This window comes from Chiloscyllium plagiosum, unplaced genomic scaffold (assembly GCF_037043375.1).
Source record: "Chiloscyllium plagiosum isolate Xiang-an unplaced genomic scaffold, Cpla_swu_hap1 HiC_scaffold_2, whole genome shotgun sequence".
Lineage (NCBI taxonomy): Eukaryota > Metazoa > Chordata > Chondrichthyes > Orectolobiformes > Hemiscylliidae > Chiloscyllium > Chiloscyllium plagiosum.
Genome location: NW_028270140.1, coordinates 44,281,028 through 44,293,581, shown reverse-complemented (window position 1 = coordinate 44,293,581; position 12,554 = coordinate 44,281,028). Strand labels below are relative to the sequence as shown.

The 12,554-nt window shown below is 41.6% G+C and overlaps 1 protein-coding gene across 1 annotated transcript in view; it reads left to right on the top strand.

Annotated features, from left to right (window-relative positions):
- dnah6 (dynein, axonemal, heavy chain 6) overlaps nucleotides 1–12,554 on the top strand; it is a gene marked incomplete at its 5' end in the record, with an annotated part of 301,703 nt that overhangs the window by 217,802 nt on the left and 71,347 nt on the right. Inside the window, 4 exons of the mRNA XM_043705917.2 lie at nucleotides 953–1,088; nucleotides 1,718–1,920; nucleotides 4,381–4,571; nucleotides 6,357–6,517. Coding sequence (XP_043561852.2) covers nucleotides 953–1,088; nucleotides 1,718–1,920; nucleotides 4,381–4,571; nucleotides 6,357–6,517 — 691 coding nt within the window. The remainder of the gene's footprint in view (nucleotides 1–952; nucleotides 1,089–1,717; nucleotides 1,921–4,380; nucleotides 4,572–6,356; nucleotides 6,518–12,554) is intronic.

The window sequence follows — 12,554 nt, the reverse complement described above, 5'->3', positions numbered from 1 at the left end:
TTGAAGACTCCCTGGAGTCTCTTCCATCTAACTGTATACCACTGTATCTTGACCTGTGGTGAGTCTGACCTTCAGACGTGAAATGTCCAAGAATGGTGTTAAAGGGATCTTAGATATTGGCTAATGGGTATGATTCTGTGATTAGGATTATTTTAGAAGGTTTCTTGACTAGTTGGTGCGACAGCGGTTTCATTTTCAGCAGGAGTCTCCAGATGTTGATGAATGCAAATTTGAAGAATCGGCCAAATGGGTTGTGTGTTCTGCATGTTCCATGTTTGATGCTGAGCTCACAGTTTAGGATGATCTGCGTTTTTCTTTAAACCAATGGTGATGTTGATTTGCCGGGATTGTCTGAATATGACTTCTGTTTGCTTCAGGCTTAGGATAAGCCTTCAATTACATTCCGTTCATGTACTGATATCTAATGTTACAATTTAAAACTGTTTATATGTATTTGCTGTGCCAGATATATTAATGCATTGAATTGAAGAGCTTCAGAAGATAATTTTTCAGACAAATACTAATGGTACGGTTATATCCAACAATTTGAATGGATTTTGCAAGCTTGGCATATTTATTGTTAGACTGTGCATCCTCACATCTCAAACGCCTAATGTAGAAGACACAGTTCCTGGTCATAAAAGGCTAGTTTTCCATTAGAAAAAAAGTAGTGAGACACTATCAGAGGGAACAGTCTTTTATAATAATCCTAATTGTAGCTCGTGATATTTCCGCTGACATTAAATACTATGCAAAGTTCCAACTCAATACATCCAAATCAGTTGCTGAATTATGCAAGTTCTGTATCCCAGCAGAATGATGAGTTGAGCAGTCTCATTTTCAATTTTATTGAAAGCTGACGAGCCGTTGTACCAAATTAATTCTCAGCAAAGGATTATTTAATTGGAATTGCAATAACATTGCTAAATTCTCATTCTTCCTTGATTTCTAGGAGCGTCCTCCAAAACCAATGGCTCCTTGGTTGAGAACTGCAGTGTGGCATACATGCTGTGACCTTGAGGAAAATTTACCATGTTTCAGGGGCATCACAGAGGAAGTTGTTGCGACTCACATAAAGGTCAAATTAGGTAAATATCAGAGAGATTAATTCTAGTTTCCATAAAATATGGTACAGCTCTTCATACTGTTGCTGCCAACATCACTTACCAATCACTGCCCAACCTTAGCTTTAAGACAGGAATGTAAACCTTTGTTCTCTACTTCTGATAGTCCACTCTTGTTCTTTCACTGACTTATTGTGTAGTGCTGTTATTTCACTGCTTAAAGCCTGTGAATGCTATTTACTCCGTCAAGGATTATATCACTCACACTTTAATAGCATCTACTCCTTCAAGATGCCACTATGTTCCTCAATGTACTTATCTGCCTGAAAATTGTCACCCTTCGGAGGTTGCCAGGTTTGCTTTACCACTGACTGGAACTCACTAGATGTACTTTCATTGTGATATTGGGTTCTTAGCACTTGACATAACTAAGCATTTAGTCATTCTATTCTTAGCATATTTGTTTTTAAAAATTATTTGAATTTTGAATCCTTTACTCATCACACCTCCCAGCTTCTGAGCTGAAAGATTGAGAAACAATCTGTAGCTTCCAACACAAAAATGCTTGGTAGTTTAGTCAGCATGTGAAGGTAAATGGTCAGTGTTAGTACTTGAGATGCAAGGGCAGAAATATTTTGCAATCACTTTTTCAGGACGTCTTGATGTTGATGTCAACCCTCCAACTTGGGATGGATACAAGACGGATTTACTTCCATATTCACCAAACTTAGCTGAGGCTGAGCTGGAGGATGAGGCTGAGGCTGAAGAGCAAGAATATGTCGTCATTGGGCACTGGAATGAAAGACTGACCTTATTTCAGAAACTCATTTTAATTAAGTCATTTTGGGAAGAAAAGGTATAGTATTAATTGATATGGCTGTTTCACCTTTATTTTTTATGGACTTAATTCTTAATAAAAAAAGCAATTAGCTGGATTTTACCAGACCATAGGGACCCCAGGGACTCTCGGTGGCTGACAGCCTGCTCCAGGAAGACAAGCAGCCAATTTGATTAAATTTAAGACCATCTAACTGGGCCATTGGCATCATTTTTATGATTGTGAACTATTCCTAATGTTTAGGGGCCCTCAACTTTGTGGTAGATGCCATTTGCTCTAAACCAGAGCTCATCTGAATGAAAGTTGCCCCAAAGTCCTGTTTGCACTGAGAGGTTTCTCCATCTTCACCATGGTGTCTACTGCCTTCGGATCCAAATGTATTTTCATTATTACACAACTGTCCATGGGTATATCCATCTTGCGGCACCTCTTGAAAATTCTTGTGTTGTGCAGCAGGAGGAGTAACTGAGTTCAGATACTTGAGCTATATTTTACTGGTCTCCTTTATTCAAGCATGCGTAGGTGAGCTGCAGGACAGATCAAAGTCTCTTCTCTGACTCCCAGAACAATGTTTACAACATGTTTTATTGTGTCAAGCTACAATAGGCTAAATGCTTGCATCATCCACCAATTGCACAACATGTTGCATGCAACTTTGTATAATATGATTGATAAAATATGCTGTTTTTATTCAGAGTCATTCTATTTGTTGTTCTTGCTTGCCTGCCTGACTAGCCCATTGTTCAGAGTTTGCTCACTGAGCAAATGTGTTTGTGCAATATTCACTCCTTCACTTACCCGCTTCCATACTTCCCATCTCTTCCATTGGTACTTTGAGGCTTTAGGAGGACTGTAGTCTTCCAAAATGGGGCTGGCAGCAGTAGCAGCAGCACATTGAGCCCATAAGCTGCCAACTAGGACGTCCACTGCAGTAAAACCACCAAGCTGTTCCTGCTACCAACAAGATCCAGCAGTGGGAATCTGCACTTCAGTCTGATTTCAGAGTCCCAAAACTGAGAGTAAAATTCATCCAAGTGTAGCAGTTCCATAACACCTTTCTGCAAGCCCAAGGGCACAATTTAATAGTACTCCTGCCAGTGGTTTTGCAGGCAGGAGTCTGTAGAATTCCCCAGGTGGCGTTTATACATGTCCACTGGCCTGACCTCAGTTCTATGAGGAGACCCTGGTCCTAATTAAGTGGCAAGTTCATGACCAGCTAAGGGTGTCGTCCCATTTCAGAAAGAGCTGAGAATATAATTGTGCAAGAAAATCTGCCATGAGTGAATGTCCTTCCTGCTTTTCAGGCCCAAAATGACTCTTAGTTTCAGACAAGAAAATACTGGCTAAGATCTTCCCAACTCCATAGTATATTTCTAAAGGTAGGATCAATAGCAGCTCAGTTCTCTGCCAACAGAAGACAGACAGCCAATTAGTACAATTATTTAACCTTTGCAGGTCATTTTACCGAAATGTGGGATTTTCACTCTGGGCTGTCAGCTCAAAGAAGGAGGTCACCTTCCTTAATTGAATAGTGGTCCAAGCAACAGCCTCTCATTTAGCCATCTTCAATAAAATCCACAGTTCTGCTGCTTGTCTGAGCAGACTCAGGACTACATTTAGTCCTCACTGTGTGATCATGGCATATCAGAAAAATTTTAGCTCATGTTTTAAGCTGATGAACCCAAATTAAACAAATGTGGAGATTTTGAAAAAGGGTTGGAGGTGGTTGAGGCAAAGTAAAACCAAGTCTGTAATAGTGCAAATGCCAGAAGTGGCTAAATGACAAAAGATGCCATGATGTGAAACAAAAGGAGTTACAAATGAGAGAAACTTGGAAGAATTAATTGAGTTCAGTGGAGGTGGAAATATTCACATTAGAATAAGAGCACTAATTAAAATCTAATGTGATTAAACTTGTGGCTGGAAGTCTGCAAAGTGCCTTGTGGAAAGATGAGATGTTGCTGAAACATCATTAGATCAGGGTCAGATGCTGAGGTCAGAGAAATCAGAGCAGGAGTGAGATGGAGAATTGAATGGGCATTTAACTGGAGGCTTTGAGTTACAATTGAAAATGGAACAGAGTTGCACAATAAAGTAATCACCCAATCTAAATTTGTAAATTGCCATTTCAGCATGATGCTGGGACAACGTTTGGCACAAGGTTAACAACAGTCAGGACAAATATGAGGGAACTTAACCTAACTATCTTTGTAGAGTCATGAGATTTCTTTCTGCATTGTCATTGGGTGATGAGCAGGTGAATGGTGGTAGGCAGGAGTGATTTGTCTGGCATGCCATAAACTTCAAACTGGTATCAGCAACATACTTGGAAATCTCCCTGCATTCCCATACAAAACATGCTCAAAGCATTTCTACCTCATTGTTTCAAAACCCAAGGAAGCTGGGAAAAAAATTCCTGAAGGTAGAAATTGTTTGTAAGACATGTTGATAATTGAATTGTTTCTTGCACTTTTCTAGGTAGTATTTGCAATCACAGATTTTGTCATAGAAACTCTTGGACAGGAGTTTGTGGAGAACCCTCCTGTGGACTTAGCCACACTCTATCAGGACATGTCAAATAACATTCCCCTCGTTTTCATATTAAGTACTGGTTCAGATCCGATGGGAGCCTTCCTGAGATTTGCAAAAGAAAGGGACTACTCTGACAGGTGAGTTCCATGTTTGCTTGGTCAAAATATAATGGGTTCCCTTTTCTACAAATAGCCAGTGCTTGCTGGTGAAAGTAATGGTCTGGAAACTTTGGTGACCTTATCATGGTGCTTACATTACATTGCATCAGCGTTAGACTTCAAAAGATTAGTAAAAACGGATCTTTGCATGAGGCAGCTGAACACTCAGAATACCATTTTAAGTGCATACTGACAATTACCAGATGTTGCAATAAAAATTTCCTTCATCTGTCTGGCAATGCCCAGGTTCTTGTCTCAGTCATCTCTTCTATTCCATGTGTAGATGGATTTTATATAAAAAACATTCTTGTTTTCAGGGCTTTCAAGTTACGCATTCAGCCTAAGTGATTTTCAACCTCATTAACATAGAGTTCCTTCAGATCTGTCTGGATGGCAACATTAATGTCCTTGCCAGACAATGTCATTAATACTGCAAGACAATGTCATTAATACTGATCCAGTATGAGGTCACATCAGATGAACTTTTGTATCAATTTGTATCAATTAAGCAAAAAGTCTTGCACAGATCTCATCTCACAGGCTATATCATGTATTTGGGTTTCAATTCTTGTTGAGCCAATAAAACAGTGATTTCTGAGATTGTCAATGGAACTGCTGTGGAATGCACCTGTGTAATTGGGTTAGTTTTGGACACTGAAAATTGTGGCTACCTTGGGAAAGAAAATGAGTGCCACATTGTAGGCTATTTCTTACAAGTAGAAAAAAGACAAGATTGTTCTATAAGAAAAGTAAACCTGTGTAAATATTGATTTTAATCTTGCCAGCATAGTGGAAAGGTGCACCTGAATGGCCAAATGGTGGTCAAGGGCCTCCAATTGTGTTCACACTCACTGACTACCATTTTAATGGTGCTTTCAGACATTATTTAGACTCTGATGCAATATTAATTGCTCATAAGAGAGGAACAGAAAGTCTCATAGCCTTACTGTAACCTTGGAGGCTTTTTTGCTTATGACTACCTATATTTGTGAAACCGACATGAAGCCCACAAAGGGCTGATTGACTGTATAAACAAAGGGGCATCCATAGGTCCTTCCAAATATGGGTTTTCCAGCAATTGAGAGCAGTAATCCTATCTCTTATCACCTTAAAAGCTTGGCTTGGTTATTTTTCCAAAATTAGCTGACTTTCTGTAATCAGTAGTCAAAAAATGTGGTGCTGGAAAAGCACAACAGGTTAGGCAGTATCCAAGGAGCAGGAGAGTTAACATTTCAGGCATAAGCCCTTCATCAGGAATTAAGACCTTCTGTAATCAGTGGGTAGATCAAAGACCCCATATCAAACTATTGATCTAATTTCAAACAAGCCACTTAGATTCACTCCAAATTCACAGTTAAAAAAATGTTTTTAACCCAGAAGGGGAGTAGAGAATTCAGTATCTCCCAGTTTTTTTACTAAATCCATAAATGTAAATATCTTCCCAACATATTTCTTCTGACTAATTTAGAGTCACAGCGATGTACAGCATGGAAACAGACCCTTCGGTCCAACTCATCCATGCTGACCAGATATCCCAACCTAATCTAGTGCCACTTGCCAGAACCTGGCCCATATCCCTCCAAGCCCTTCCTATTCATATACCCATCCAGATGCCTTTTAAATGTTGCAATTATATTAGCCTCTACCACTTCCTCTGGCTGCGTGAAAACGTTGCCCCGTAGGTCTCTTTTATATCTTTCCCCTCTCACCCTAAACCAATACCCTCTTTTGTATTCACTTTTTTAACTTGCTTTGATACTGCAGGGTAGAGTCTATTTCCCTGGGACAAGGACAAGGGCCAATTGCTGAAAAACTGATTAAAGAAGCTCTAAAGACAGGAAACTGGATATTTCTTCAAAATTGTCATCTCGCAGTTTCTTGGATGTTAACAATGGAGGAGTTAGTAAAGTCATTCACAGAGCCAAGTAAGTACAAGTAAAGTTATCTCCATGTGTGAAGTCCTTTGATGGAATAGGTTATGTGGCTCAAATGTCCCAGTTAAATGGTTTAGTCTCAGAATCTTTATCTATTTTCTTTATGTGACTGTGCAGTTGCATTGTCATTGATGTTAAAACATAGTCAAGTGATTAACTGTAACTGCAGATCACTTATTTGTCTGCTCAAGGATGTTACCTAGCAGAGTTGATAAAGTGTGGCTCTGGAAAAAGCACAGTAGGTCAGGCAACATCTGAGGAGCAAGAGTGTTGATGGTTCAGGCATAATCGCTTTTCAGGTCTGGGGAGGGGGTAGGGGGCTGATGAATAAATGAGGGAGGGGGTGGGGGTAGGGGAAGGGTCAGTGGGATGACAATAGATGGGCAAAAATAGGTTGTGATTGTGGTAGTTCAGTGGGAAGTCTGGAGCAGATAGGTGTGAAGGAAGATGGACAGATAGGTCAGGTCAAGAGGGCGGAGCTGAGTAAGAGGATTGGATCTGGGATGGGCTGGGGGGGACAAGAGATTTTGAAACTGGTGAATTCATTGTTGAGGCCGTGTGACTATATACTCCCGAGGCAGAAGGTGAGGTGTTCTTTCTCCACCAGCTTGTGAGTGGCCTTGTTGAGGCAGTGGAGGAGGCCCAGAATGGGCATGTCGTTGGGGGAGTGGGAGGGGTAGTTGAAATGGATGGCTATAGGAAGGTGGGTTGGTTGGTGCATACAAACTCATCCTGTGAGTTTGCACTCAGTCTCTCCAAAGTAGACGAGACCGCATCGAGAACAATGAATGCAATAAATAAGGTTTGAGAATATGCAAATAAATCTTTGTTGGATTTGGAATGATTCTTTGGGGCCTTGGATGGAGGTGAGGCGGTGGGGGGGGGGAATGTGTAGGTGCAGATTTTACACATCTTACAGTAGCAGGGGAAAATGCCAGGTGTGGTAAGGGGGTTGCTGGGGAGTGTGGATCTAATGAGGGAGTCGCAGAGGGAACAATCCCTATGGAATGCAGATCGGGGTGGGGAGGGAAATATACATTGTTAGTGGGGTCTGACTGTAAGTGGCAAAAATGGTGGAGGATGATACTCTGATTTTTGGAGATTAGTGGGGTGATATGTGAGGACCAGGGGAATTCTATACTTGTTGAGATTGGGAGAATGGGTTTGAGGGTGGAGGTGCAGGAAATGGAGGACACACAGTTGAGAACATTGTTGATCATAGGGGAGAGGAAATTATGGTCCTTGAAGTAGGAGGGCATCTGGGATGTCCCGGAGTGCAATCGTTCATCTTGGGGCCAGATACGTTGGACGGGGAAGAACTGGAAGTAAGAGATCGCATTTTTACAGGAGGGCAGGTGGGAAGAGGTGTAGTCAAGTTAACTGTGGGAGTCAGTGGGATTGAAGTAGATGTCAGTGTTGAATCGGTTACCGGAGACAGCGAGGGCCAGAAAGGGGAGGGAGGTCGGGATGGTCAGAAATGGTCCAAGTGAATTTGAGATCAGGGTGGAAGGTGTTGGTTTAGTGGATTAACTGTTCAAGCTCCTTGTGAGAATGCAAGGCTACACCGATACTGTAACCGATATAGCAGAGGGAAAGGTGGGGAATGGTGCCTGTGTAACTGTGGAAGTGGGACTGTTGCACATATCCTACAAAGAGACAGGCATAGCTGGGATCCACATGGGTACCAATTGCTACCCCTCTGGTTTGTAGGAACCTTTATGCATTTTAAGACATCCAGCACCACCTCCTCTGTAATATGGACATTTTTCAAGATGTCACCATCTATTTCCCCACATTCTATATCTTCTATGTCCTTTTCCACAGTAAACACTGATGCAAACTACATGTTTAGCACCTCCCCCATTTCCTTGCTGCCTTGCTGATCTTTGAGAGGCCCTATTCACTCCCTAGTCATCCTTTCTCCTTAACTCTATTTGCCAAAGCTACTCATGTTCTATTTTTGCCCTCCTGATTTCGCTCTTAAGTATACTCCTGCGGCTTTTATTTGTTGTTGTGTCGCTATAATCTTACCAAATCATAAAGGCTGCTAGGAGAAGGTGAAGATGGCAGCTGCTGGAGATCAGAGTTGAGAGTGTGGTGCTGGAAAAACACAGCAGGTCAGACAGCATCTGAGGAGCAGGAGAATCGACGTTTTGAATATAAGCTGTTCATAAGGCCTGCTCTCTTATTTAAGATGAGGGCCACCAGATCTCAGGCGAGGGAAGAGGTTGAGAAGGAGAGTCCTTCATGGTAACCTCAAACCGGTGATGGGAATTGAACCCACGCTGCTGGCATCACCTTGTTCTGCAAAACAATAATCCAGCCCACTGAGCTAAACTGATTCCCCTACTGCCTTTATACTCTTCGAAGGATTCACTCGATCTCTGTTGTCTATACCTGACATATGCGTCCTTCTTTTCCTTGACCAAAACCTCAAATTTCTCTAGTCATCCAGCATTCCCTACCTATCAGCCTTGTTTTTCACCCTAACAGGAACATTCTGTCCCTGGACTCTTATCTCATTTTTGAGGGCTTCCCATTTTTCAGCCGTCCCTTTACCTGCGAACATCCTAATCAAATTTTGAAAGTTCTTACCTCATAGCATCAAAGTTGTCCTTCCTCCAATTTGGAATTTTAGTTTTTAGATCTGGTTTATCATTTCCATCACTGTTTTAAAACTAATAGAATTATGGACGCTGGCCCCAAAGTGCTCCTCCACTGACACCTCAGTCACTTGCCCAGCCTTATTTCCCAAGAGGAGGTCAAGTTTTGCACCTTCTCTAGTAAGTACATCAATATACTGAATCAGAAAGTTCTCTTATGCACACTTAACAAATTTCTCTCCATCTAAACCCTTAACACTATGGCAGTCCCAGTCTGTTTGGAAAATTAAAATCCCCGAGCATAATCACCCTCTTATTCTTACAGATAACTGAGATCTCCTTACAAATTTGTTTCTCAATTTCCCTCTGCCTACTGGGGGGTCTATAGTACAATCCTAATAAGATGATCATCCCTTTCTTATTTCTCAATTCAACCCAAATAACTTCCCTGGACATATTCTCAGGAATATCCTCCATAAGTACAGCTATAGTGTTATTCCTGATCAAAAACGCCATTTCCCCCTCCTCTCTCGATTCCTTTCTATCCTTCTTTTAATATTTATATCCTGGAAAATTAAGCTACTGGTCCTGCCCATCCCTGGCCACATCATTATAATTGCTAAAATATCCTAGTCCCATGTTCCTAACCATGCCTGACTTCATCTGTCTTCCCTGTTAGGCCTCTTGTATTGAAATAAATGCAGTTTAATTTGTCAGTCCTACCTCATTCTCTGCTTTGTTCCTACCTGCCCTGACTGTTTGATTTGCCCCTTTTCCCAACTGTACCAGTCTCAGACTGATATATTACCTCAGTATAGCCCTGCATCCCACACACCTCCCTGCCTCCCCCAGCCCCACTACCACACCACCAGTTTAAATCCTCTTAAACAGCTCTAGCAAATCTCTCTGCCAGTATATTAGTCCCCTTCCAATTCAGGTGCAATCAATCCTTCTTACCTCAGAAGAGATTCTAATGTTCCCGCACATCTGCTCTCAAACCTTAATCGCCTGGTGCTTGAATTCCACCCCACTAATCACCAAATCCCACATGTCATCCTCCACTATTTTCAACACCTATAGCCAGACCCCACCACCAGAAATATATTTCTCTCCCCACCCCTATCTGCTTTCTGTAGGAACTGTTCCCTCCGCGACTCCCTTGTTAGGTCCACATTCCCCATTAACGCTGTCACCATGCCTGGCATTTTCCCCTGCCACCGTAAGAGGTGCAAAACCTGTGCCCACACCTCCCTGCTCACCTCAGTGTAAAGCCCCAAAGGATCATTCCAAATCCAGTAGAGATTTACTTGTATATCCTCAAAACTCATTTGCTGCATCCATTGCTCTCAATATGGTCTCAATGACATAGGAGAGACCGAGTGCAAACTTGCGGCACGGTTCAGAAACCAACCGACCAACCCCACCTTCCTGTGGCCATCCATTTCAACTCTCCCTCCCCTGATGACATGTCGATTCTGGGCCTTCTCCATCACCTCAACGAGACCACTCACAAACTGGAGGAGGAACAGCTCATCTTCCACCTTGGGAGCCTACAACAACTTGGTCTCAACATTGAATTCACCAGAATCAAAATCTCCCCTCCTCCCACCCCATCCCAGATCCAACCCTCCGACTCAGCTCTAACCTCTTGAGCTGACCTATCTGACCTACCTGTCCATCTTCCTTCCCACCTACCTGCTCCACATGTCCCACCGACCTATCACAATCACCTTCTACCTTCGCCGACCTATCACCATCCCACCTACCTTTCCTCAGCCCCACCCCCGAATTTATTCATCAGCCCCCTCCCCCCTCCCCAGTCTTGAAGAAGGGTATGTCTGATACATCAGCCCTCTTGCTCCTCAGATGTTGCCTGGCCTGCTGTGCTTTTTCCAACGCCACAATTTATTGACTCTGACTCTCCAGCACCTTCAGTCCTCACTATTTCTGATGTTACCTAGCATCACAATTATTTAAAATTCTCGATATTCCTTAGTTTTACTACATTTTTAAAAGATGTAAGTAAGATAAGTAAAATGTAATTAAGATTTGGAGAAAATGTCCCATGGATTTGATTTGATTTATTATTGTCACTTGTACAGAGATACAGTGAAAAGTGCAGTTTCCCTTGCTATCCAGACAAATCATACTTTACATAGGGCATTAGAATTGAATGCAGAATATGGAATACAGATGCTGGTTGCCAGTATGTAGGAGCAATACTTGCGCAGATTCCTGTGGATCATGTTTTTGAGATGTTGGAGCCTAGTGTCCACCATGGAGGTCATTTGGAGCAAGTGGCTCGCTGAATCTACCAGGTTTATGTTCTGCTTTCATGCTGTCAGATAGCAGAATTAATTGATTGATTGTTGTCACATGTACTGAGATACAGTGAAAAAAATGCTGTTTTGCATGTCACACGGGTTGATTGTTCCATACAAAGTGCATCAAGGTAGCAGAATAAAGTCCAGAGTCTGTGTTACAGTTGCAGAGAAGGTGTACAGAGAGAGATCAGAATTAACAGTTGAGAGGTCTGTTCAAAAGTCTAATGGCAGGGATGAAGTTGTTCCTGAATCTATTCATAGATGTATTCAAAGTTTATATCTTCTGCCTGACAGGAGAGTGGGGAAAAAAAATAACTGGAGTTGGCTACATTTCCAAGTTAGTGGGAAGCATGGACAGAGTCAATGGAAGGAAGGCTGATTCTCAGGATGGGCTGGGCTGGGCTATTTCACAATTCTAATTTGTTGCAGTCTTGGGCAGAACATGTACCATACCAAACTGTGATGCATCCAGATAGGATGCTTTCTATAGTGCACCTATAAAAAATTGGTAAAAGCCAGCTGTGTTTTGTACAATTCTGAATGTTTGCATTCGTATGATATGGAAATTTAATTTTAAATAACTGAAAAATAAGTTTTTAAAGGAGTAACTGTAATTTTAAAGGCCAGTGTCTGAATATATGCAAACAGGATGTTATTCTAGAATATCAGTTTGATTCACAGTGCCCAAATCCAATTACCTGGATGTAGTAGGCATTTGTATTTGTTTCTCAAATGATGGTTAAACTAATTGATGGAGGTCTTTGAATTCTTTCTGAAGCAAAAGTTTCATACAATTTTTTTTTTACCAGAAGACATTTCAAAATAGGTGTACGAAGTGCACCTGTACAAACAGGATCTATATTATATTTATAGTAAATCTGTCATAGTCCCATTGAACCATAGCGCTGCTCTCTCATTCGAGAGAAAGGGAGAGAATACTGATAAACTTAGGAAATGATGTTGTCGATATTATCACAACAAAAGAACAAATACAATCCATGTAACTGTCATGATCTGAATTCTTTTAAATGCCTCAAGTTTTAAACTTGCAGCAGAGTGCTGCTTCATTAAGAGTTCTTCAAATAAATAAAATCTCTGTTG